This window comes from Halyomorpha halys, unplaced genomic scaffold (genome assembly GCF_000696795.3).
Source record: "Halyomorpha halys isolate HHAL.00 unplaced genomic scaffold, Hhal_1.1 Scaffold901.1, whole genome shotgun sequence".
NCBI lineage: Eukaryota > Metazoa > Arthropoda > Insecta > Hemiptera > Pentatomidae > Halyomorpha > Halyomorpha halys.
The window spans coordinates 479,611-506,023 of record NW_027106556.1 but is presented as its reverse complement, the minus strand read 5'-3'; the positions used below and the strand labels follow the sequence as shown (position 1 = coordinate 506,023).

The window sequence follows — 26,413 nt, the reverse complement described above, 5'->3', positions numbered from 1 at the left end:
ATACTTACTTATTGTTTATGTACTCTATTGTTATTTGATGATTTCTGGTGATAATAGGATGGATTGTCTTGATCAAATGTAAATTAATAGTGAACATAATATTATAAATATTTCTTATCATGCATCTAAATTCATAATTATCTCATCCCTAGGGCCAAATGTGTTCCAATTTCATCTAGTTACTCTAAATGTTCTCAACATTTTGACGGAAATATGAGTTGTGGTCATAGTTTCCAAAGACCTAAGGTGTCCCGAGTATCTTCTGTACCTGGAAGACATAAAGTTAAATTTTCAGGTATCTTTTTTTGTTTATAATTTATCGATAATATTTAAGTAATTCTTAGAAATAATTTTTTTTTCTGCATCTCTTTTTTATTATAAAGATTACAAACTACACCGCGGTTATCCTGGACAATCCCTCCCAGACCTCAGAGGTGATGAAAGTGAAGAATCTACAGATTCATTGATCGATGAGTCAGAAGACTACCTGAGAAAATCAATTGACTCAATTTTAACTGGAGTTGAACCCAAGAGGCGATATACACGTTCTCATTCACAACCAGAGTACAGTTTAGGTACGTTTGTTTAAAAAGAAAGAAAAATCTAGAAGATGTTATGGTTTTTATAATAAATTGAGTATTTTAGAAGATGTAAGGATGGCTGTCAAAATTAAACCAATTGTAGAGAGCTATTTAATTTAATGATTATTAAAAAATTTTTATATATACAATTTTGACTCCCATTGTGATCATCACAACTCACTTGCATAAGCACTACTATCATTTTACTTATTTTTGTTTATTCTAAGTGATAGATCATTGACAGTGATGATAATTCAAAATAATAATGCAAAAGAACAGAGTAAAGAAACTGGTAAAAATTATAAGGAAAATGGCCTGGGTGATGGTAAATAAAAGGAGTACTCAAATAGCAAAGAAAATATTTATTTGAAACCAATTTTTTTACCAACGTTCCTGGTCTTCTTGAGGGTTCAAGACAGTAAGCTTTCTCTTCAATAAGCTCTCTCACAGCTTGTTGCTAAATATTATCTTGTATTTTTATTCCTCAATTATATAAGATTATCCTGTTGATAATATTTATTTTGACATCATTTGTATTGGTTTGTAATTATTTAAAGGGAAAAAAATCAAATTTAAAATACAAAAAATATTTAAGTATCAGGATGTATATACAAATATACTGAATGTTATTTAGACATTTTATAAATACAAAATCTGAAATATAAAACTGATAAATAATCCCTTTACTAATCAATCATTGCTTCAACTTATTTTACATCAAAGTTTTGAGCTAAAGTGAAGTGAATCAATAATAATTCCACAAACTTAATTCAATTGAAGTAGTTCCTAGCTCCTTGACATTTCAGACATGCAAACCTCTTGAAAATAGTTTACTTCAATTCAATTTTATTACTTTGAATTGAATCGCATTGAATAAGCAATCCTTGCTTTCATTTTTCAACATTGCTTAAATGCAATGACATAATTAATCAACCAATTTATGATAATAAATAACTAAAAATAGTTTTAGAAACAACCTCGTTTAATTAATAAAACTAATTAGTCCTATGGCTTGCTTGGTTTAATTTCTCTTTTCTTTCAAAAATCTATGAATAAATTATAATTTAAAAGATTTTTTTTAAATGCTTCAAAGTCATTGTTTTTACCAATGATCATTGCTTAATATAACAAAATGTTTAAATTTGTGAAAATTTACTTCTTTTAACTTCAGTGTTTATTTTTCCATGTTTATAATTTTAATTTTTAACCCCTAGAAGAACTGTTAAATAACAGTATAAAATTAGTTGAAAGGCTTCTGAAAATCCTATTACCTGTTATGTTCCACATTTAGATAGATTTCTTTCTTTTTATGTAAAGTTTTATACTTTAAGAATATTTGTATTATGTAAGGAATCAGTAATATATATTTTTAAAAAAGACAAAGCTGTTTTTTAATAATTATTGAAATTGTAACCAAAATAAAACTTAATTAAACAAAAACATTCCATATTAATTGAAAAAAAATCAAAACTATCAATCTTACAATCATGTATATTTCTTTGATAGAGAAACCAAATTGGGTAATAGGTAAAGGAAAATTATGTTGAAATAAATCTCCTTTGCGGAAAGTAAAATTTGATTGCAAAAGTTACTTTTGTACCTTATTTTGTTGAAGTTTACATTGAAAGCTTTCATTAACGTTCTATAAAGATGAAGTTTATATGTTTTTGAACCGCTTATGGTCAAAGGTTTTTGAATTATCAGTTCTTTTTTATCATTCATCTAAGTCATATGTATACTTTTATGAACTACTTGTTTCATTTTAATTTGTTTTTCTATTTAATTTTTATTTTTAATAATAACTGTTAATAACATTAAATTTGAATATTCAAAGTTAAAATATTTTATAAATTGAATATGAAAATTTAAAAATGCCAATGAATTATCATCAGAATTGGTATTCATATTTGGTTACAAATTATACTCCGTATTTTCATCTGCATCATTTTATATTGCAGCTTTGAAAACAAAAAAATAAATAAATAAACAGACTATTGTAATTATTTTTGTAAAAAAAAAAGAGAAAAAACTATACAAAAAAGTTATTTCTATACATTAAATAAATCAAATGGTATCCTTGTTAAGTCTCAACACTTTATTATATCAATAGTCCAATTTTTCGACCAATTCAGCCATCCTCAAGTTTTCATTAACAAATGAGTTTGTTTATCTAATAGTTGATAGTGTAGTTTAATCTAAAATTAAAGTTTTAAAAATTAATGACGTTATAAAAAAAAATTAGGTGATTTTGACTTGTAATTAATGACCTGGCCAGAATAGCCTGTAAAACAATTTTAAATTTTGATGTGAGGTGTGAATTAATATTTAACATTATCCATGAGAATGGCCGAAACATTGGACTATTGATATAATAAAGAGTGTTGAGATTTAACAAGGATACCATTTGATTTATTTAATAAATAAATACCAGTCTCATGAAATTAAATAAATTATATACAAAGTAATTTCTATATTCATGAACCATTTTTCATCTCAAGTTTTCCCATGTAGGATTTAACTCTAATAAATTATTGGAGCTGAATGTTTAAGGAAAGAAGTTATTACATCATTTCTGCTTAAGTAATAGTGTATAATTATTTAATTTTATATCATATATATGTGAAGAACTTATACATTATAATTTATTTACACATCAATGAAGTTTAAAAGTGAATGGTTAAAAATTTAGTATTATATCTTCCCCAATTCCTTTACTTAATCTTCTTGTAATCTACATTTATGTCAAAGGTATTTTTATGTTGATTGAACAAACTTTGCAAATTTTCTGCGCACCAAGTGTCCATGAATAATTTTTATCATCATGAATTTTACACTCTATTCATTTTAGAAAACAATTAAATAAAAAAAATCTATTTCAGGATTGAAACCACCCCGCTGTGCTCAGCCATACCTGGTAAGAGTTGCATCTGACTTGCACACTGGTCATTGGGTTAAAGTTATTATTGGGGAAGGCAAAACTGGTACCGGACTGGTTCGCTATGTTGGTCCTATCTCTGGTTATGGCGGAGAACCTTGGGTTGGAGTGCAGTTGGCTAATGGGCTTGGGAACACTGATGGGACCTTTAATGGCGCTAGGTACTTTGACTGGTGAGTAAACAATTTTTAAATAATACCCTAGAAAAAATTCTAAATTCTTCCATTTTGTCAAAATATGTAATTTTTATATATGAGATATTTTATCTATTTGGCTATTAACTGTTTATCTTAATAGTAGAATTTATTTTTTTTACATTGTCTGCTTATAAAATCTACTTTAAATCAAACTAAACAGTAAAAATCAGAACCGGAGAACTTTAAAACTGATTTTTCTTCGTCACAAAGGTATAAAATCTAAAATGTATTGATATGGGTTGAAAGAACAGAAATTCAACTTTCCAAAAAGTTGTAATAATAATGGATTTGGATAAAATCTTAAAGAAGTTTATTATTGCTTATGTGAACATTGGACAGGGGTGAAAAAATAAATAAAATCAATACCAATTTTTGGTTACCAAAAAAAAATTCAAATATAAGGGTTTTAAAGAACACTAATAACGAATTTAACATACTTTTACCTAAAAAAATTATTTTTGGCCTACTATATTTAAACTCAATTAATATAATCAGCAATATTATTTTTTTTATTATACATAAAAAAAAATTGTTGTTATATAACAACCTTTAAATCCAAACAGAACAAAGACAAAAAAATAATTAAACAATATTTCTAAAACTATATAAAATAAATTTTATTATTTAAACTGTTTTTAGTATTTTTTAATCAAGACCAAAGAATATGAAAAATTAAGAAGTAATTGGATACTATCCAAATTAAGATATTAATTGAGAGACTAACTCCAAAAGTTGTCAAGTTCGACTTTAGACACAGAGAATTACAATTTGAGGTTTTCAAAATTTTTTCCTACAAAAAATTGAACGAAGAGCTTCAACAACAAATATAAAGAGGCATAAACAATTTGGTTTTTGAACCAACGGAAATATTTTTCCAGGTTGAAAAAAAAAAATCAGAAAATTCGTGTATTTCATTGCCTTATCTCTCACTTATTCCTTATTCTTGCTGAGGCTGTTAGGTGATTGGGTTTATTATTAAACAAAGTATAGGGAGTCTGAATAACAAGTGGTAGTTAGTGAAGGAGGAATATAAATTTTAGACAATTGAATGTAAGTATTGAAAATAATATTTCTCCAGAGAAATCAGGTCTCAGCAAATCCAGTTTATGTCTATTATTTGCTGCCTCAGAGAACGACGGAAGAACAGATTGTAAAACAGTCCACCCAGTCCTGGCTATGGTTCTGAGGCTTGAATACTGAATAAGTTGGCTTTACTCATGATAAAAAGATCCTCAGATCAATTTATGGTAGGAATGAGGAACTAGGAATGATGGCGAGGGACAAATCAAGAATCATGAAAGGAATTATGTATTACAAAATTTATTCGACCCGAAAGGTTAAGATGGGCTAGATTTCTGGCTGGAGTATTGAAGATTTTATCCCAAAGAAGGTTCTTATTGAGGAAATTCAAGAGGTGACCTAGGATGCAGTGACGTGATGGATTAGAATATGGTGCCCTGACTCTTGCATAGATTAATTCAAGAAGTTTTGACTCAGCTTTGAATTATTGCACCACTGGCAAATAGAATGTAACTGTTTAATATATACTGTTGTAAAGCTAAAGATTTTAGAAAAATAAATGTCTTACATATTAAGTTGGTTATGGTGAGCGATGAAAAATGCATAAATAAACTGAATTTATGAATGTATGTTTTCATGTTTCAATGTTCATTTCAACAACAGTCAGTTTTTTACTTTTTCTTGATATGAAAAAGTTAAGGTGGGGATTATCATTATATTGAATAAGAAAGAAGTTGCTGTTTTGAAACAAGCAGGTATGAATTTCAGCTTGAAGTAGGTAGGTAAGTGAAAGTTGTATGATAGGTGTTTCACACAAAAATATATTTAAAAAAAATAATATATGAAGTGAAAAATATCTTATCAACAAATTTATTTTTACCTGAACCCCTAAGTAGCACCTAATGCAACATATGAAACTATGATACTTTATATTGCCACTATTCATTATTTTTTCTAGTTTCTCAACGATCAACTATAAAATTAGTAGGTAATATCGTATTTGTTGTTACTTGTCTCATCAAAGGAGAAGCTTTACTCTTTAGCAGGTTTCTCCGAATGTTTTAGCCTCACTGACTCATTCACAATGTCCCAAGGGCCTAAAAATGACTACCTCATACATATATAATAATCTCAGTAATTACTATTAACATCTTCAGTTTCATCTTGTATACTAATTTTTGTGTTTCTTAATTGGTTTTAATTTTAAAAATCTAATTATTATTTTGTATGATTTACTTACATTAACATAAGTGAATAAAATATGGCCTGCGCCATTCGTGGTGCTCTTGAGCTATAGTTTGGAGGACCTTGCTCAAAACTATTCATTCATAATTAGAATTTTTTTATATCTGAAAGATCTTAAAGGAAATTTAAGAAATATGAAGAACCTATTCTTGTTTTTCAATTTGATATTTTATCATAAATTTAAGAATGTATAACTAAAATTGTTATTGCTTATTTGATTTTTTTCAGTGATGTTTCTGCTGGTCTGTTTGTCCCTTTCAAAAAAGTTATAATGGCCTGGAGTCTTTAAATATTTTTGATCGTTAGATAAGGTATTTATTGTCTAGCTTATAAAATTTACTGCAATATAATAACAGCATCATTGTTATTCTCTTTAAATTTCCTGAAGAGCAAAAGCTTTGACATTATTAAAACGTTGTGCTGTAAAATTCCGATACCAATTCTTAACCAATGATATTCCTCCTTTTATTCATAAACCTTTTTATGGTGACTGTTTACTTTTTTTTTACTTACATTATCACTAGGTTTTGTAACATTCCTAAAAATGTTATTATGAGACTGTTAGTTTATATCACCGTTAGCAGCTAGATGTATTTATTCTTAGTATATCTCTTATGTTTAATGATATCTTTATTTTATAATTATTTTAATTTGATTTTAACATTTGGTATTTATTTATGAATTTCCAACTGCTTATGAATGGAGGATGCTCAAGTACGTTAGTGACTTTTATGTTAGAAATTACATTCTAAAATTAATAATATAATAAACTATGGTATATTGTATTTTCTTTTGTTTGGAGGAGTTTTAATGGTTAAAGCCATACTGCTGGTCAGAAGATAAATCATAAAAAGAGAAGCATTACAGCAAATGGAATAGGTGTGTTAAGTTTTAGGGATGGATAACGAATAAGTCACTAAAAGGATTATCAGTGCTAAACCAATGAGTATGCGTCCTTAGGGTCAACTGAAACATTGGTGAAATGCCAGATCTTAAGGATTTGGGGTTTGATGAAGTTGAGTAGAGAGGAGAATATAGGCCGGGACTGTTTTTATTATCAGGATTGAATCTCTGGGGTGAGCAGAATTTCTGTTAGATGGCAATATCTGTCATTTATAATTCCTTCACCCTTTCTCTGCTGCCCTCCGCTTTTCCAATGGTATTTATGTTAATTGGATTTGTTCAGGTGAATCAGTTTACTGTCATTGATGGATCTGATTGTTGTCATAGATAGATAATTTACTAAGACCTGTTTAGTTTACATAGATTACTTTCTTTGGTCCTGTATATTTGTTTATTTGGTCCGAGCTTTATTTTTTTATTTCTTACTTTGGAAAAAAATATAGCAATAAAATAATCTTTATATCTTTTTGGATCAAAGCTTAGCTTACCATAAAATTGTTTTTTCATCCTATTTGCTGTAGAATATATGCATTATGTAGCATTAAAGTTTATTAGTTGAGGTGGCTTATTTCCTTTAATATACCTGATCTTGATCAACTTCTTAATACTGTAGTAATCATGCGTCTAATACTTATAAGAAAGGTTTGATCTGCTTCAACAACAGATTTTCGTTTGTTTTTAGTATCCTATAATTAATTCACCTACTCATTTATTAACTTTATGCTTCATTCTAATGTCAGAAATTTAGAAGCAAAGATATTTCTCACTGTTAAAAATAAAAAAAAGATAAATTTATAGTGGAACATAAATAATTTAAAAACAATTTTTGTGAACATTTTTCAAATGATCATTACACCTAATTGTTTTTGCATTTTTCACACAGTATTTCCTTGTGGTTTAATTTCATTTCCACATCCAAAGTTTTATAATTTCGACGTCCAAAGTTTTAGCAACTGTGGGATCTGATGGGTGTTCAAATTTTTTCCTTTAGGTTGTGACATGATAATCTAGATTATAAACATTGAAAATAAAGAAATTGTGTTTAGTTAATAATTGTTTTTCTATTGGAGAGATTTAATTATAATAAAAATTACTAGTATACAGGATTAATAAATTGATAATTTATCTTACTCAAGTGATAAAGATTTATTTTAACATATGTTCCTACTGTAAGATCTTGGAAGATAGTGGTATGGAGAGGTGGTGGGGAATAGTCCACAAAAAATGATAAATGAGTACCACCCGTGAACATTTACTCTAGTGTTAATGTTATAAAGAGACAATCAGAATTGATCTTATTGCTAAAAGAAAATGATCAATTAAACATAGCCTTGCCTCTTTAACATTTAGGCAGCCTCAATGTATCATCAGTAAAGAAATGCAAATAATTTGAATTTAACTGTTTTATTATATGGATCATGATACTATAGCAAGTTTATTGTTAAAGAGAATAGAGGTGCTTTTATTTTTCTAATTATTCAGTGAAATGACTAGGTATTGAGTAGCTGTTTGAATAAAAAAAGAAATGGGCCAATGTAGGTTACCAGAATTATGTTTTTGTGGAATTATAGCATAAATGAACCATTCAATGTCAACATATTCTCAGGCCTTGCCTCTGTCCAAGTATGTTGAATTATAAGGTTTGGTTTTAGTTTTAAAAAAACATTTTATTATAAAAGTGTAAAAAGGAGTGAAACTGATGTAAGCATTCATGTGATTACTTTTTTCCAAAGATAAGTTAGTAAGGCTGAACTATTTGGTATATGATGCAAATTAGATATATAATTTCACTTAATAAGACAATTTATTCTATAACCGTTTATCTGCTAATGTTCAATTTTATAATATAATAATTTAGAAATTTTACGGCATGTCTCAATGTCAGTTCAAAGATATGTTAACCATTTTTGAATAGAACACTTATTCCTAAATAAATACCAAATCATAAACATTTTTTTGGTTTTTTTTTAATTCTTTAAATGTTTTAAGTAGGGTACCTCAAAAAATATACATGTATTCTTTTAAAGACTAATGCTTAATCTAGTCCTTATTATTTATTACTCTTAATAATTATTTATTGTTAACTCTACATACAATATTTTTTGTTTTAATTATTAGAAGCTTATTTATTTCTGTATATGAATTAGGTACTATTTCTTTAATTTAAATCCATGCCATTATTTTTATTGACTGAAATTGATAGATTTTTTACTTTATTAAATACTTCAACTGAATTAATTAAAAAGTTAAAACTTTGAATAGTTATTTATTTCAGGTGGCCAAAATATCTGATAAAATAAGGTGTAATTGTTCCAAATTAGATTTAAAATATGAAGTAGCTTTTTACTTAATTAGTAAATATTAAAAAATAATGAATGATTAATAAAGCACTGGAAGAGAACTTTTCAATTAGATTCAATGTTAGAAATGTGAATGTAAAGTTGGGACTATATGTTCTATCCTGTCTGTCCTGTATTAAAATGTAACATTTAATTTTGTGAACATTATTGATATTAAATATGTTTTTTAGTCGTACTATTCAGTTTTACATTGCTAATTAATTGTCATTGTCAGTGTAGAAACAACTGCTTTCGTCAGACTGTATAAAGTTCATCACCTATATTGTTTTTTCTTTTGATTAAAAATATTATAAAATTATGCTGTGAATTCCCTGATCATTGATTTCCTTATCATCAAATTTATTAAAAAACAAACATTCGAATGAGTTAGTTTTACTTTTTACCCCCATTATGTTTGATAATATTTTATTAACTGATGAACACAAACTCACTTTTTCAAAACCAGTCGCTTACACTGCTTTATTTAATGACTGATTAGTCGATTTATATTTCGGGAATATCAAGTCCCAACTTTAGAATAAAATGTAAAGAATATTAATTAAAATTTACTTTCTTTTCACTTAATTTTATTTTTTATGAATTAATTTTTGTAATTTATTATTTAGTCATTAATCTAAATAGAAATAGTTAATTTTTAAATAAAAATTGCTTTAATTGACATTTGTCAACAAGTTGTTAAGTTAACAACTTGTTTATTTGAAATTTATTTTGTTTATTATCATTTATTATGTTATGCTATTCTTGATAAGTATTACCCTTTGAATCAGAAACTTATGATAAATTCTATTATTTAATTTATTTAATTATTATTGTTTTGTTCAAGTGTTGATTGAAATTTCTGTCATTTATAGAGAAAATCTAATCTATTTATTTTTTATTTAGTCAATTTACTTTTTAATTTTTTTAAAATATGAAATTAGTGAAAAATTAACCGGTGAGTACCAGTGTACTGATTTTTTAATATCTTATTTATAACAATTAACTTTTATTTATCTATGTTTGAAACTCTGAAATGAAATAATTGAAATTTCAAATTGTGTTGTTAATTTATATCAGAAGTGTTCCTTTGATAAATATTTTTTATCACCCCCACCCATCATAATTATCTAGTCATTTTTTAAAATTATAATTTCTAGTCATTTTAACTATTTTTTATTGCCTTAAATGTTTTTTTGAATTATTTTATATTTTTTGAAGCACTGTAATATGTTTCTGTACATAGTTTCAAGTGAAATGAGATTATTTAAATAGAAAACCAAAACAAGAATAATATTTTGTTTTTTGTAAAAACATGTTCATGAACACTGATAAATTGTAGATGTTAAAAAAATGTTAATAATAGTAATTTTTAATCATTTAAAATTTAATATCTTCAAATCTGTGCCATGTAAATAAGGTTGGTTATTGTAATAGTATATTTAATTTGTCCACAGTTCATTTTTAATTATTTTATTTTGAAAACAAGACAGCATATAAATAAATAGCTTTTATTTTTATAGGATATATTAATTTATTAATATGATTATCTAGACAATAATTTTGTGTTTATGTTGCAAAATACTTATATATTTTAACACTCTTATGTGAGTCTTAGATTGATTATTTCTTATAGTCCTACCTTTGACATCAGTTATATTTAACACTCAACCTATTGAAAATTGTTAGTATAAGACTACAAGAAACAATACTTGCTCCGTCTTTAGTTGTTAATTGATTGGAATCATATTTTACTACACCAATTGATAATCTATATACTTAAAATTTTCCACCTGTTATTTTTACTTGTGACCTGAAATTAAACTGATTCAGTTTTAAGTATGCTCATCTCATGTAGTACATCCATAGCGATCATCTTTTTAATAGCAAATAATTCTTTTTTCAGAATCATTTCAAGACGATAAAATAAAATTTCTTTGGTACTCATTTTATAAATTTAATAAAAACATCAGTCAATTTTTTTTTTTATTATTTTAATATGATACAAGTATTAAAGAACATTTTTGTAGATATTATATTATCTATTTCAAAATTTTATTATTTAACTATTTCTCTTGTGTCACTGTTATTGTATGTATAAACAGCAATATAGATACTGAGGTATGATTTCTTAAATCTTATGAAGTAACACAGGTAATTCCTTATACAAAAATTATCTAATAAAAGAACTAATTATTTAATAAAATATGTTCCTTTAAGGTCTTATTTTTTTGCTGAGTTCCATGAAAATTCAATATTTATTCTTTCTCTTTTTTGGTACACTTACCTCGTTGAAATAATGGTCTCAAAATTAAAGACTGATAAAATTATAACTTTTCTTTTTTGTTCTTCTGCATTCTAAATGGTACATTTGCTAACTGGCATTACTTAGATTGCTATCTAATATTAGATAAACCTTTGAATAAAAATATAATTTTTGGAAGATTATTAGATAACCATATGTAATTAATTTGAGGAAGATGGTTTGGGTTGTAGTTAAAAAAAAAAAAAGTACACTAAGTACCAGAAAAAACTATTTATTAGTAAAATTACTAATAAATATTTTTTCTCTTTTATTTTAAGTATCTTTTTTTACCACTTTTTTACACTTTGTATATTTTCCTACCACAGAAAATATCATTAATTTTTGTTTTCTCTATTCTAAAGATGTTTTGTTTCTAACAATTAACTTTGGGAAGGTTTTTTCATCATTTTAGTTTTATAACAAGTATATTTATTTAATAAATTTAATTTTTTTTTAAATTTTATTATTTACATGTATGTATTTATAAGTGTGCATAAACGTATATACACTTAAATATTTTACATGTATTTATTACAAATTTCAAAAGTTATAAAGTAATTACTAACATAGACATAAATCTAAATTATGCTCTTTGCATGCTGAAACTGCAGTTTAATTTTGGTAATTTTCTTTAATAAATAATTGATCAAATATTATTTTTATATTCTTTTATCTGTTGAATACACCAACTCTTTTTTTTGTAGTCTTTACAATGTGATTATGCAGAATGTTTCTGATTTTATGTTTACAAAATGATTGATATATTTTTATAGTTTTATATTATCCTAAATTGTTATATATAATTTTATTATGTTAAAAACTGTAGAGTACTTATTAACTGCTTCAGCTTTTGATAGTAGTTAATTTTTATAAATACTATTAGTATTTCTGTTGTTTAAAAATGTATCCAAAATTCTCATTGAACCATTGTTCCTTACCTTATACTGACCCAAATAAAACCATAAATACACTTAATCCATTATAGTACAATTATACTCATAAATAGTAATTTTTTTTAAAGTCAAAATCATGCATCACTTACTGTTTCATTTTCACTATGTCAAATTGCATCTAATTATATATATAAATATTGTTATGTACAAAGAAATGTTATATTCACATTCCCTGTATTATTAAGTATTTTTAAATTATATCTGTAACACTTTTTAGAACTACTGTGCACAATACATTGCATTATTCATGTTTTTTATTGTTTTAATTAATTCCCTATTACATCTATTTACTAATAAAATGAAAGGTAAGGTTGTTTCATGAGGGGAAATGAACGAGTTTTTTTCATAAGCTCAGTGCCCTGGATCGAGGGAGTTCTTCACAAGTCAGAATTTTGCTTAAATCACTTTTCCTGAAAATCTCGAAATCAAATTTTAGCTGTAATCAAGATGTATCTGATAAAATTAGAAATTAAAAAAAAAAAAATTGAACCATTTTTCTTTATGTTAAGACATCAGAAATCAAGATGGATAGAAAATCAAACAGGCCCTGAATGGCGTAGGAAGTTAACACCATTGAAGTTACCTGATTTTTTACTTTACTTTAATCTTGAAAGGGAGTTTGTTCAGTGCTATGCTTTTACCAATTGATTGTCATTGTTATTGCCTTATTAATGCAAAGTATTTGTTTGTTTTGTTTTTTGGCTTGTCATGGATTGTACCCACCTTGGGAGAGTATATAAATCATGGTTCTAGCTACTAGACTACCCTGTTTTTTTTAATAAAGACTATGTGCTAACTATATAGGTACAACAATAAGAAAAAATAAACATGTGGTCCTAAACTTATGATGAAGGATGTTATGTTCATTATATTGTGACTTTCCCGTATATCTCAATATTTAGAAAACATATTTTAACCACTTTCAAAATGAAGGGATCACATAACATATCCTTAATAATTTTTTTTTCTTTAAAATATCCCTTTTAAAAATTTCATTCTATTTTTTAGCACAACAAATTAAAGTAAATTATCAATCAGGAAATCTGATATGCCTAACATACTAACCCTTCTCCATCCTTAAAAAATTTTTCTCAGATAATGGATAGTTTTATTGACTATAGTATAAGGAAGATGATAGGATTAGTCCAGGAAACAAATGAAAAATATTTTTAAAATCCTGTAGTTTTTAAATATATTTTAGCATAAATAGGGTAGAGCTGGGGAAGTGTCCTGACAACATTATGATTATAATATCGAGGGATGAGAAATGCTTCCATACCATGACTAATATTGACCTTTTGTGGGATATCATCGGACAACTAAGAAATCAGTTTAGCAGCAATAATTTTTTATTTTATTCTTTTTTTTAAAGTAAAGGTTATTTGATTTTCACTTGGTATTAACGTATTTATGTAGCCCCAATTCTGTTGATGTATGAACCTAATTATATACTATGATTGAGTTACACATGAGTGACTGAAGTGGAATGTGAAAAAAACTCAAACTTGTGCTTAAATAGCCCAGTAAAAATAGCTTAAAAAATTAGGTTTATCTAGAAGTAAGTGTAAATCAATTATATATTTATATAAAAATAAGATGGTAAAAAGTTTACTTCTTTCCGAAAGTCTGCTGGTCTAATATTCACATAATGTTGATCTTCCTGTTGTTAAAAAAACGAATATAGGAAATAAAGAGTGCAATTGAAATATTAAATGCACCAGGAAGTATCTTATAATAATTATTTTCCTAACAATAGTAGTTTTTATGATATTTGCCAAGAGGTGAATTTCTTTCAATGAAATGATTTTTTCTCGTTTATTGGTTGTTTTTTTTTTTTGAAAAAATGTATTAGTTTTGGAAAAACTATCTCCGGGATTATTGAGCATAAAAAAATTTATTAGAGCTCAAATAGCGGCTATTTACTGAATACACTATTTGATAGTTAATGATGGTGTTTCAGCTACTTGATATAAATTAATAGTTATTGCCTATAAATCTGAAAATTACTAAGCAATCAAAATGAAAAATCTGATATATTAGACCTATACATCCTCAGTGTATTTAACCTTTTTCCTATCGTATTTAGCAAACTTTTTCACAGTTTGAAAGAAATCAATTTGCGATTACTTCTAAGTTAACTTGAAATTTTACTGGACAAAACTTATTAACTTCATTTACTTGGTTCTCTGGCTATGAATTGTAAAAATTTCACATTCTATCCCGAGATTAGATTTACAAAAAGGATTTATTCTGACTAACGAACTTCCAAAAAGCATTGTTTATGTAAGATCAACTAAACGAAATATTTATAAAACCTATAGGCTAAGGATTTTTGATATTAATAATACCTCATATATATTTTTTATCAGTAAATGATTTTTTGATACCATATGTGCTCGATATGGTAAGGTTTAGTGTTAAAATCGATTTAAGTTTATCGCCGAGCGTTAAATTTAGTATCTAACTATAAATTAAGTATAGCTGTCAATCCACTATTTCCACTCATCCGTAATGCACATTCTAACTCGTTCATCTTCTTTGCTAACAAATAAAAATAAAAGTTTAAAAAACAGGTACATAGGGAATTGAGAAAATAGCGATTAATTTATTTTCAGTAAGGACTACAATCATGCACATCAGCGATATTTTCATAATGAACATAATTATAATAGAAATGTTCAATGCCCTCTTAAATGTCTATTGTTTTATAATTTTTGACTTAAATTAACAAGAGTTAATGTAATGTTTTTGAATCTTATTTGAATTCCACTTATAAGAGCTAGGAATCAAATTGAAATTAATAAAGACCATGGTTCAATTTTGTGGAAGTCTGTTATCTGCCTCCAAATTCCTAAAAGCGTTATGAAACCTTGTCTATGTCAATTGTTCTGTGCGAATGCTTCACTGGAACTTGAGTATTTCACTTATATTGATAAAGTTATTTGGTCCTGCACTGTAAGGCTATTGACTCTTCCTCACGGGATAGTCGACATACCAGCCGTAGGATCCTCGCGCGCCGGTGTGGGCACCGAAGTCGACGTACTCCCTTGGTTCCGAACTGGTGGGTGATGCCTCTCTTGGGCCCCTCAGTGCTCCGATGGCTTCCACTTCCCTTGGCATTCTGATGCGTTCCAATGCTTCTACATCCATGATGTCTTCCACTGGTATAGCGACATATCGTGCGAGAGATGTTGTTAAGGAGCACAGCAATAATGCGATGATTAACTAAAACATAAAATAAAAAACATAAAAGTAATCGAGCGGGCACCACTGTAAAAAACAATCTAAAGCAGCGGAATTTAAAAAATTCTCACTTTTAATATTTAGTACAGGAGACCAAGAGGAGAAAAAAAAGTTACTTCACACAATTTCTGATTACTTTAATGAAACCTATATACAGTTAAGAGTCGATATTGATGGCTCTTCCAACCATGGTAAGAGAAATAAAAAAGGCTTTTCCGAAAGTTACAAGAAAATTATTTTTGGGAACCAATTAGAGTAAAAATTAGGAGTCCTATTTTAGCAAATGACGTTCTGTTCAATTTTCTCGCTTTGTTGATAGATTTGAAGAGACGCAGCTCCGAATAAAAAAAATAATTTTTGGTAACGTTTTGAAACAACCGCTGTTAGTTATCATCAATTAATAAGACTAGTAAATACGTATAGTTTCTTTAATGTAATAAAAAATGGGGTCAAATAAATTCTTTTTCCCGCCGGGCTCTTGGACTAATTATTATTACTGCTATATTTAGATTACAGCTCTCGATTTCCCTTCTCTCTAAGTCATTTACTTGATTTATTTTATTCAGTGTCTTTGACGACTTTCCTAGTCGCAAATCCCAACTTTCATTATTCATAAATTTAATTATTTTTTACATCAAAGATGACTTTCTAAACAAATCTTTATTCCTATGCTGAACTATGTAGCTGAAAGCTGGCTTAGTATAAGAAAATTCGAAAGACTTATATGAGCCACAGAAATGAAATACGGTAAGATTAGATTTAATATAATGATAAATAAAATAATTCAAAAAGATACAGGGTAGGAATTTTTTGCGAGAGATATTTTTAGAAAAGAATTAACGTGGCTCGACCATATGTGCAAAGACTGAGGGAAACCGAACATTGATTGGTGACCGAGGAATAAGTGGGAGGGCCTCTTTTCGGATCTTGCTAGGGACAGAGGAATCACTATGTGAAGTCAAGAAGTGGCCCTCGTATAGAAAAGCGTTTAAGAAATGGATTACCGCTGCCCCAACACTAAGGTTCATGGATTGTTTAAAGAAGAAGACTTTTTAGATAAAGTAATATATGTAGAAACAGCATACAGTTTATTAGGCTATAAAAGTAATATATATAGAAACAGCATACAGTTTATTGGGCTATAAAAGTAAAAAAAAAATGTTTATAGTCAAAGTTTAAGCTAGGAGAGAGGTCAAAATCTAAAATTTCCTTACAATGTTTACCGGATTTTCGAATGGTCTAGAGAGTGTTCCCAAAATTTAATCTTTACTTAAATATTTTAGAAAAAAATTCTCTCTAAATTGCTAGATTTTATAGGGAATTTTGATTATAAATAATCTACTTTAAAATTTTTACAGTTTGAATTAATTTACCAAATTTTCGAGTATTTTAACTAAAGAAGTTCTTACTCTGAGCTTCCCTCGTAACGACTTTCTTGGCGAATGACATTTGAATGCTATTACGTAAATCTCCATTAAAAAAACTTGGCATTAAGATAATGAATTAAAGTAATTTTTTCCAAAGACCTATATACATCCTGACGTGGCACTTTCACCTAACTAAAAGAAAACTACTAATCGGCGAGATAGTGAACCTTGAATGGAAACCGATTCGATCCAGTAGCTAATGATACAGCGCTTTCCTCGTTTCCCTTTTTCAGGACTGTGATTTTTCTGTCAAGGTTGACGAGTATAGATTTCATTTTTCTTCAAAAATCATTCCGAGACTTAAGTATTTCCCTGCAGTATATACAGATACCGTATTTAATCGATTATGTTTGAAAATAATTTTTAGAGCAAGTATTTGATGTAATAATTCAACTACTAATAAAAATTAAATTTCCGAATTTAATATATATACATATTCTAAAATGAAACAAACGGGGTTAAATTAGATACTACATAGGTAAATAACATGTTAACATCTTTATAGTATTATTATGATGAAGCTTTGAAATTAGATCACATCTTTTTGTCTGTTTAAACTTACCTAATTAGGTTAATATTCTCAATGATTAGCCATTCTTCTATTTAAATTCAATATAACCTTCATTTTTCATCTCAATTTCAATTAAACCATTTACTTTGAACGAACTATTCTTATTTTTTGTTTTAACAAACCTTTTTATTGGATTTTCTTTCCCCAAAATTAGTAATAATATGTGAAATGTGTTTAGTCTTCCTTCACGAAGATAGAAAACAAAAGAAACAATGAAGTGAGTAGTTTTAACAAAAAATTAATAGCCAGAATGCGAGAATACTGTGTGAAAGTGAAAGTCGTTCTTCAGTTAATTCCAGGATGTATAACAATAAAGTGTTTGAGTATTTTTATTGGTAGTCACTCCCTGATCCTCAATAAAGTCAATACAAGTCTTAAATTTTGTATATTTCACAGTAACGTAGTATTTAAGAACCTTTTCACATTTATGTTAATCTTTCTTATTTTGTGAAGCTTCTCTTGGGTGCATAAATTATAAATGGAATATAAAATATTGTTGGGCTAGGGAGCCACCAATACCCTGGAATCATTGCCTTTAAGCTTTGTGTGTAATGTTGCAGAACTTCCAGGTACACATTAAGTATTTCAATTGTTCGTCGTGTTTAAAGAAAATATGGTTGATAAAGAAGAGTAGTCCGAGAAAGGTGTTTCTACAAAATCTTTCTTCTTCTTCTTCCTCATCCTCCTTAAGTGCCTTTCAGCGTGGTTCATTTGAGCCATTGTTCTTCCTCTTTCCAGACCTAGTCGTTGGATAAGTTCCATATAGCTCCTTCTAGGTCTGCCTCGTGGTCTCCTACCAGTCGGCTTCGCCTCCATACATTTTCTTACCACTCTGTCTTCCCCCATTCTACAGATGTGTCCATACCTTCTAATGGGGTACAATTAAGTCGATAAGAGAAAAAGGTTGGTTACGGAAATAATTTTCTAAAGAAGATAGGTAAATTTTGGAACGATGTAATGTTTATAAATGAGTCACGTTTTAAAATAAATGGTTCTGATGGGGGAACTATAGTTTGGAGGGAACCAAATACATAATTTAAATTAAAAAGTATGCTTGAGATATGGACATTAAACATAGAATCAGATCATCTTAGGGTATTTTTTCTTCGAAGAGGATGGGCAATTTGTATTCCTAGAGGATATTATGGATAGATAACGTCTATAAATATTCTCAAAAGGAACTTGAAAAGAAGTGCGAGAAAATAGAAATTTGATCAAAATCTGACTATCAAGATGGCGATCCTAATAATGATACGTTTATCAATAAGGGATTGACTGCTGTTCAATTCCCCATAGGTTCTGGAAACATCTCTTTATTCATCCGATCCTAATTAGATTGAATATTTGTAGACCCATCTAGAAAGAAGAATTAGGAAATATTCGAAATGAAAATAATCTGAAATAAAAATTACTTCTTGATCAGAAGAACATTGAGACAATAAATAAATTAGTTAAATCAATGGTACCACCATTTATTAAATTCTATATTTAATCTGTTAATCAGTTTCATTGTGTACTTTCGACACTCATATTTTCAATATGGTTTAACATTTTGTTAAAAAAGTGTAAAATAAAATTATTTTTGTCAAAAATTTAGTTTTTATTACTATATAGTGTCATTTTAGCATCAACAAACGGGTTAAATCTCCCCCCCCCCACAAAAAAAAAAAAAAAAAAATAGATAAATGAATAAAAAATAAGTAAAAGTATAAGTATAAATTCTGAATACTTCTGACACTCATTGCCAGAGTACACCAAACCAACATTTTACTCATAATAGTTTCTTTGGAAACTATATTTCCATCATATACTAGTTATAGCTAAAATACAATTGGTTAAATTTTTGTAAAAAATTAAATTGTTATTAAATATTCCAGTAATAGTATAAGTATAAGGAGAAAACTGTGTGAATATTTTTGAAAAAAAAAAAAGAAGTAAAGGAGGATAATGATAAAATAATAGGTATTATCCTGAATTAAAGAATTTCTCCCTCCTTTTTATTTCATTTCTTTGTTCCATGCTCCAATAACTACGATTTTGAATGCTATTGCACAGTTATATTCTGCTGTTTTGAAAGTAAAAAACAAAACAAAAAAAACCTTTTATGAATTGTTCTAAAAATATAAAAATCCTTTTTTTTTTTTTAGAAAAAAAACTTTATCCACTATAAAATAATTGCTACAGTTTTTTTTTCCTATTAAGGGGGTTCAACGACATTATGTTATCCAATAAAGACTGAAAGGGTGGATTAAACCCTTAATTGTAGCCGACGGAATCACTTGTCTAAGTTGGAGGGTTGCTCTCTCATTCATTCATTTTATTTTATTTTTTTACACTCTTCATATCTTTTACACTTAATAGTAGCTTTTAGGGAACTAAAAACAATTTCAATGATTCATATTATTATTTTTTTTAAATAGCCTTTTCAACTAATGAATCAATTTAAATGTATTATCTTTACTCATTTATCGAGATACCCAATCTGAGATTGTAAAAAAAGGCGATTTATTAGTAACAAATCATATTAGTTTCAATGATGAATCTTTATAATCGACCAAGAAAAAAAAATAACAATATAACTTAAAATGTGAGGTTTTTTGTGTTCAATTATGTACAATCAAAAATTAAATTCGAACTCACCATCCGTTGGCCCCGGCTCTACTTTGGAACTATCGTGTTGATATTAAGTCTCAAGTCATACTACAATGATCCTCGAAACTTTCCACTACTATAGGGCTAGTTTAATTTAATAATTTAATTTAAATTTATTTAATTGCCTAATTTAATAGGGACCCGATTAAATGTTTTCTACCTCTATATCTTAACTATTACTGAAAATATAAGGTGTTTTAGAATATCTTCCTTTAAATCTGACAAAAAAAATTTAATTATCTCTTGTACAGATAATTCATTTTGCTGGGGCTTACCTAAAGACTTCCTTAAAGACCTACATACTTTCGTATTTAAAATAAATTACCGCGAAAAGTTGGACAAAAGTTATGAAGAAATAAAATGTCCATAAAAACCTTTGGACCAATTATAATAATAGTTTTCAGGACTGAATATTAAATAATTAATTAGCTTATTTTTGCCTTCAGCGATTATGGTATCCCGACTAAATTATGAGACCAATGCATAGCATTATAATAATAAAAAAATGCAGAATGTGAAGTAAAAATCAAAACATACAACAACTACTAAAAATGTCCAAATGTCCCATAAGGCAACAAAAATATATATTTAATGTGCCTAAAAAAGTCCTTAGCTAAGAAAGAAATCGCAGGAGGAATAACAAATCAAATGAAAAAGTATAATATGAAACACTTTTTAAAAATAAGAATATGCAAATCATTAAAAATAGTAACAAAAGGAAAACGGCAATAATTATATTAAGTACCTGACAATATTTGAACAATTTCAAATGGATATCAAAATAATTAAAATACATAATAATAAATAGGAAAAAGCAAATATATCAATTCATTGAAATATGTATGTAAATGGATAAAAATATTGAGTGAAACTCTTTTTGAAAATCGAATTATAAAATATAGAAACTTACAACCAATAATTAAAGAACATTAGCAATGATTCTATTTAAATACTGATTGACAAAATGAATAAAAAGCAAGTGTCCTTAGTGTTTGAGTGTTGTTTATCAATTTGATTTGAATTTGTTTATATAGAACCTAATCATCTATAGTTTAAAATATTTTCATAATTAGAAAATTATCTTTCAACATCAACAACCATATACCAAACGTATTATGTACTGTAATCCCATCTTTAATTATTTTGGTATATCGTATTTTTGGTCATAATTTTGTTTTATAGCACAGAACAGCAGCTAATGTGATTATCAAAAGTAGTATTCAGAATTTATTGAGATATATTTTTATTAATTTATCTCTTTTTTTCTAATTTAAGGAGGATGCTATACAATAACAAAAATGAATGTATGAATGTATTTCACACGTTTTTAACATAACAGTTGAAAAATATCAAAAATATTCGAAAATCATAATGTTCAATAGTTTAATTCTATCAAATGTTTATATCAACATTATCTCAAGTCCCTAGCATTTCTTCATTAATACGGAAATGATATTAAAACTAGAAAGCAGAAGTTTTTAAAATGGGATATAACAGCATAAAATGAACTATCAAAAGTTAGTTTAGAATAATTTGTTTTATGAGAAAAAGGTGAAAACATAAAGAACAATTGATCAGAGAGTGAGGATGCATGTCTTTTATGAGGGATATTAATGAATATAGTTGAGTAATTCTGACTACTTTTGACAACTAAATATATTTTGGGCATTCATATTAGTATTTTGTTAAAAAAATATTTTTACTAACGCGAATTTTTCTTTTTTTATTATGACGTGTCCTTCTAACATCAACAAATAGGTAACAACTCTTAAAAGAATAAATTAATTAATAAGAAATTAGTAATATTATTAAAAGACTTCTGAATAAGTATACGGTACTTGGAATTACAAATTGAGAATACTGTATTTCGGTAGGTATTAATTTATTTATGTTTATAAAAATTGGTCTTAGTGCATTAGGAATAATTTGTGTAACTTGTGTAATTTTTCTTTGACGACGTTTTTGAAGAATCTCTAACTGAATAAATAAAAACGTGTCTCAATATTTTTGTAATGTTTAATTTTTACGATTTTAGTCTATTCATTTTTACGCAATTTATCTTCTGAAATACTACATATCGCTGATTTTCTTGAATAGTGGCACATCTGACAATTTTTAAACTTTATTTTATTTAGAATTGGACGTATCCTAAAGATAGTACCTACCGTGGACTGGTTTTCTTTACTGAGATTGTTCCACAGACTCCTAAAATTTGGATTGTAACAATCTAGGCCAAGTCTCAAGTACAGAAAAAAAAAACTTTAGTTTTTCAGATGTGACACTATTCATCAAAAGCAACGATGTTATGTATTCACCACTAACGTTTAACTAATACTGTAATACATACAAGTTTGACAAAATATATTGAAACAATTTCAATATCATGTCTTTCAAAATTAATGCCATAATAATTATTATTCCAAGATGCATTACCTTGTTCATAGTGAGGGTAGTAAGTGCCAACTGTTGCCATGAATAGCCTGAGCTGAGTTTATATACCTTGAAGTAACTTTCACCTCCTGAGGAGTATGATGGTGGAAAACCATCGGTCTATAGTACATGAGATTTATTTTCTTATAAGACTTTTACATTTCGAAGCACATTCCGTTATTATGGAAGCCATATCTTAGTTTTGCGGTAAAGGATGTCAAACAATTGTACGTTTAAGTTATGAAAAATAAAAAAAAAATATCACTAGGTGATCTGATCAATCGAAAAAAGATGCATTGTATTAAAAGAACCTTAAACCATGTTAGAATTTATTTCATATCATCCAAGTAGAAATTAATAGCAATAATATAGAGGAAAAACTCAATACATAGAAACTAAAAATTATTGTTTTTATATATAACTTCTTTCCTTAAATATTGGCACATCTGACAAAAAATATTTGTTTTTAATTTTGCGTTGCAGGTATTCCAGAGATTGTACCTTACACTGGGATTACGTTGTAACAACTCGTAATAGCTTAAGGAGTTAGTAGGACGACCTCAGTAAAAAAAGGAACCTCAATATATGGTGCCATCTTTGGAGTACGTAAAATCATAAATAAAATCAAGACTTTTTTCAGATGCACCACTATTAAAGGAAATCAACGGCATGTATTAGGATTTCTAAGACAAAGCCTTAACAATATTTACATCTATCAAAGAACGATATATAATTCCACGACCAGATGTGGAAGGTAGCATTTAAAATATTTTTGAACAATTTTTTGTGAGTTTGTAGCTATTTTTAATTCAAAATGGTTTTTGGCAATTTTCCGTAATATAGTAAAGACAAGTCTACGAGAGTAGAGAAGTACTTCCTCCTATGAAGTCGACACTACAAAATGGGTGAAAAACAAAATAAAGAAAATCTATTATCATTTCCTCAGTATATTATTTATTGTACAGTCCCGAAGGTCATCAAACAGGGACGGAGAGCGTTTTATGCTGATTTCATGTCCCCTAGATTGTGAGGTTTCTCGGATTTTTGATATATATTATTTTCCTCGCTTAATTTGAGCACTTGCAGCTGACCTCTTTGGCTCAAATTTGTTGAAATTCGAAACATAGAATTCTCTCACAGCAGAATAGTACATAAAAGTGGAGCTGAATTTATGTCAACATTTCGTCTAGACCAAAGGAACTGTTTAAGATTTCGCTCCTTAGCTTCTCCAATTGAGTTAAAGAAGTTCCTTAGAAGTATGGGATCTCAATATTTTTCTATCATACCAGTAATTTTGTTTTCTCGCGGATTTTGGCACTCCCCCCAATTGACAGAATTTGTTTTTTTTGTCTATAATTCGGTTTTCAATGAATGTTCTAAATAAGATATCCTAATTACAATCGCTAAAAATGGTGTTAACTACACCAAAGAGGTTCCTCACCAGACCAGACTGAAGTGCCACCACAAGGACTCTCTCTACTCATTACAATGAAATGCCCAAAGTATTCTCTTAGAAGACCTACTAGATTTTATATATAGAATAAAGTTCCAGGAAAACAAAAACTTCATTTGCATATAACTCAGAAACTTAAATTTAATGGTAAATTATATGTAAGTGGGGTTATTTGAAATAGAATGAAATCACCAACAAAAAAAATATATTCTTTTTCATACCATTTTCAAACAAAAAATTATTTTATGTATTAATCTAATGTGTTTTTAGTTGTTCTTTTCTTTAATGATAACTGTCTTAAATTGTTTCCTGTGATTGATTTGATTTTTTTTTTAAATAATAGATTATAATAAGTTGTATAAATTCTCAAAAAGTACCCTTAAACTTGCCAACATATTTTGATTTTAAAAAATTAAACACGCAGATATGAATCGAACATTAACTGATGGTTTTTCCTTTCATTTATACTTTAAGGGAGCTGAGATATAAATTTTTAATTTTTCTGTTTTTTTCAAGCGGATCTAAAATGCAAAATATTAAAGGAAAACGCCAAAATCTGGTGCCACATAACCCAGCTAATTTGACCAAACCAAATTTCAACTGATAAAGATGTTCTCAATATCAAAAAAATTAAATAACCAAGATATGGAGGAGGAGTATTGGTGAGAAATTAGTTGAATCAGGAAAAATTGAAAGAATAAATAACATAATTTATCTCTTTCATAGAAAAAAAAAGTTAAGGATTTATTATCTTTTTGTAACTACAAATAAGGAAATAATTTTAAGTTTAAAGTTTAAGAATAAAGAAAGAAAAACCAAAACAAGAAGAAAAAAAAAGAAAGATATCTCAACAGTAAATATTATTCTAACATCAAAACACTTCAATTTTAACAAATATAATTAAAAATAAAGAAGCCTGGAAAGTTAATCTCTGATAATAATACCATGTAGAAAATAATATTACCAATAACAAAAATCAAAAATCTTCTAACTTAATTATAGTTAAAAAAAAAAGTATGCAAAGCAAATGCTCAGTCACAACTCTGAATTTTATTAAGTAACAATAAGGCTCATTTAAATTAGTCAGATAATTGATCAGTACTATTTTCTATTAATACAATATGACTTAAATATTAGCTTAGAATTGAATATACGTCTGAATGACACATTCGTTACACTTAAAAGCTAGAAAATGAATGGCACTCTCATTACAATATAAAATAACCTGTTCTCTCATCAAAAATACATTCCTTATCACATGTAACAAGTAGAAAATTGCTATAGGTATGAAGAACATACAAATAAAATGGTAACATATAATTAAAAACTAAAAAAATCTCAAAGTAAAAAAAAAATTGCTATAAAAATTACATGAATCAGTCTCCAAGGTTTAGCAAATATGGATTTTACCATCATTCTCAAAGGGTTCACAATAGCTAATCATAAGAGGTAAAATTTAAATTTTTTTTTTTTTTTTTTTTAAAGATAAAATAACAGATAACTTGATTAATTACACCAAGAGCGTAGTTGAGTTGATAGCTCATGGATGGCATAGGATTGAGGTTCAATATAGTTATAGAAAGAGGTCCCGATTAATGTACAGAATTGAGATCACCGTAATTTTAACAAGATGAATTACACTTAATCATCATCATCATCATCATCATCATCGACTGACGCTGGTGGTTCTTCAGTTCCAACCGCTAATGCAAAACCTTCTTCGATAAGTCGCTTACCAATGTCGATACCCTGTAAAGTAAAAATTAATCAATGTCATCTGCTAAGTAAATTCATCATTATAATCATGAAATTTATCAACAAGTGAATTTTGAAACTAATAATTTTCCTTACAGGACGCCCATCTGGATCATAGAGTCTGATACAAGGAACTAGTCCTGGATGTGTTGCCAAAGTCGTTTCCTTGTAACCAACAACCTGCCAAAATTATTATATCATTATAACATAGATATAATATATATATATTGTAATATGCTCTTTTTTAGTAAATAGTATATTTGATGTATAAATGGTTTTTAATATGTTTTTATTTATATGTAAGGATGTTATTTGTAATGGTAATTATTGTATATGTATTTGTAAGCAGTTTGTAACTCAGAGGCGGTTTTTAACCAAATAATTATTTAAATGATAGAAGCCAAATT

The 26,413-nt window shown here is 27.5% G+C and overlaps 2 protein-coding genes across 7 annotated transcripts in view; one reads left to right on the top strand and one right to left on the bottom strand.

The window, feature by feature from the left end:
- Window positions 1-24,975, top strand: part of LOC106686987 (uncharacterized) — a 27,047-nt gene extending 2,072 nt beyond the window's left edge. Inside the window, exons 2-6 of one of the 5 annotated variants that reach the window (XM_014430612.2) lie at window positions 153-295; window positions 384-575; window positions 3,461-3,689; window positions 6,207-6,289; window positions 24,768-24,901. In XM_014430612.2, the coding sequence (XP_014286098.1) occupies window positions 153-295; window positions 384-575; window positions 3,461-3,689; window positions 6,207-6,267 (625 nt within the window). In that variant the 3' untranslated portion in view covers window positions 6,268-6,289; window positions 24,768-24,901. The other 4 variants (XM_014430613.3, XM_067044935.1, XM_014430611.2 and 1 more) reach the window with 4 other exon arrangements.
- The window catches only part of LOC106686986 (tudor and KH domain-containing protein homolog), a 22,935-nt gene continuing 21,482 nt past the window's right edge, over window positions 24,961-26,413 (bottom strand). For both annotated transcript variants that reach the window (XM_067044938.1, XM_067044939.1), the window contains exons 10-11: window positions 26,103-26,186; window positions 24,961-26,000 (exon numbers count right to left, since the gene is read on the bottom strand). In XM_067044938.1, coding sequence (XP_066901039.1) covers window positions 25,893-26,000; window positions 26,103-26,186 — 192 coding nt within the window. In that variant the 3' untranslated portion in view covers window positions 24,961-25,892. The remainder of the gene's footprint in view (window positions 26,001-26,102; window positions 26,187-26,413) is intronic.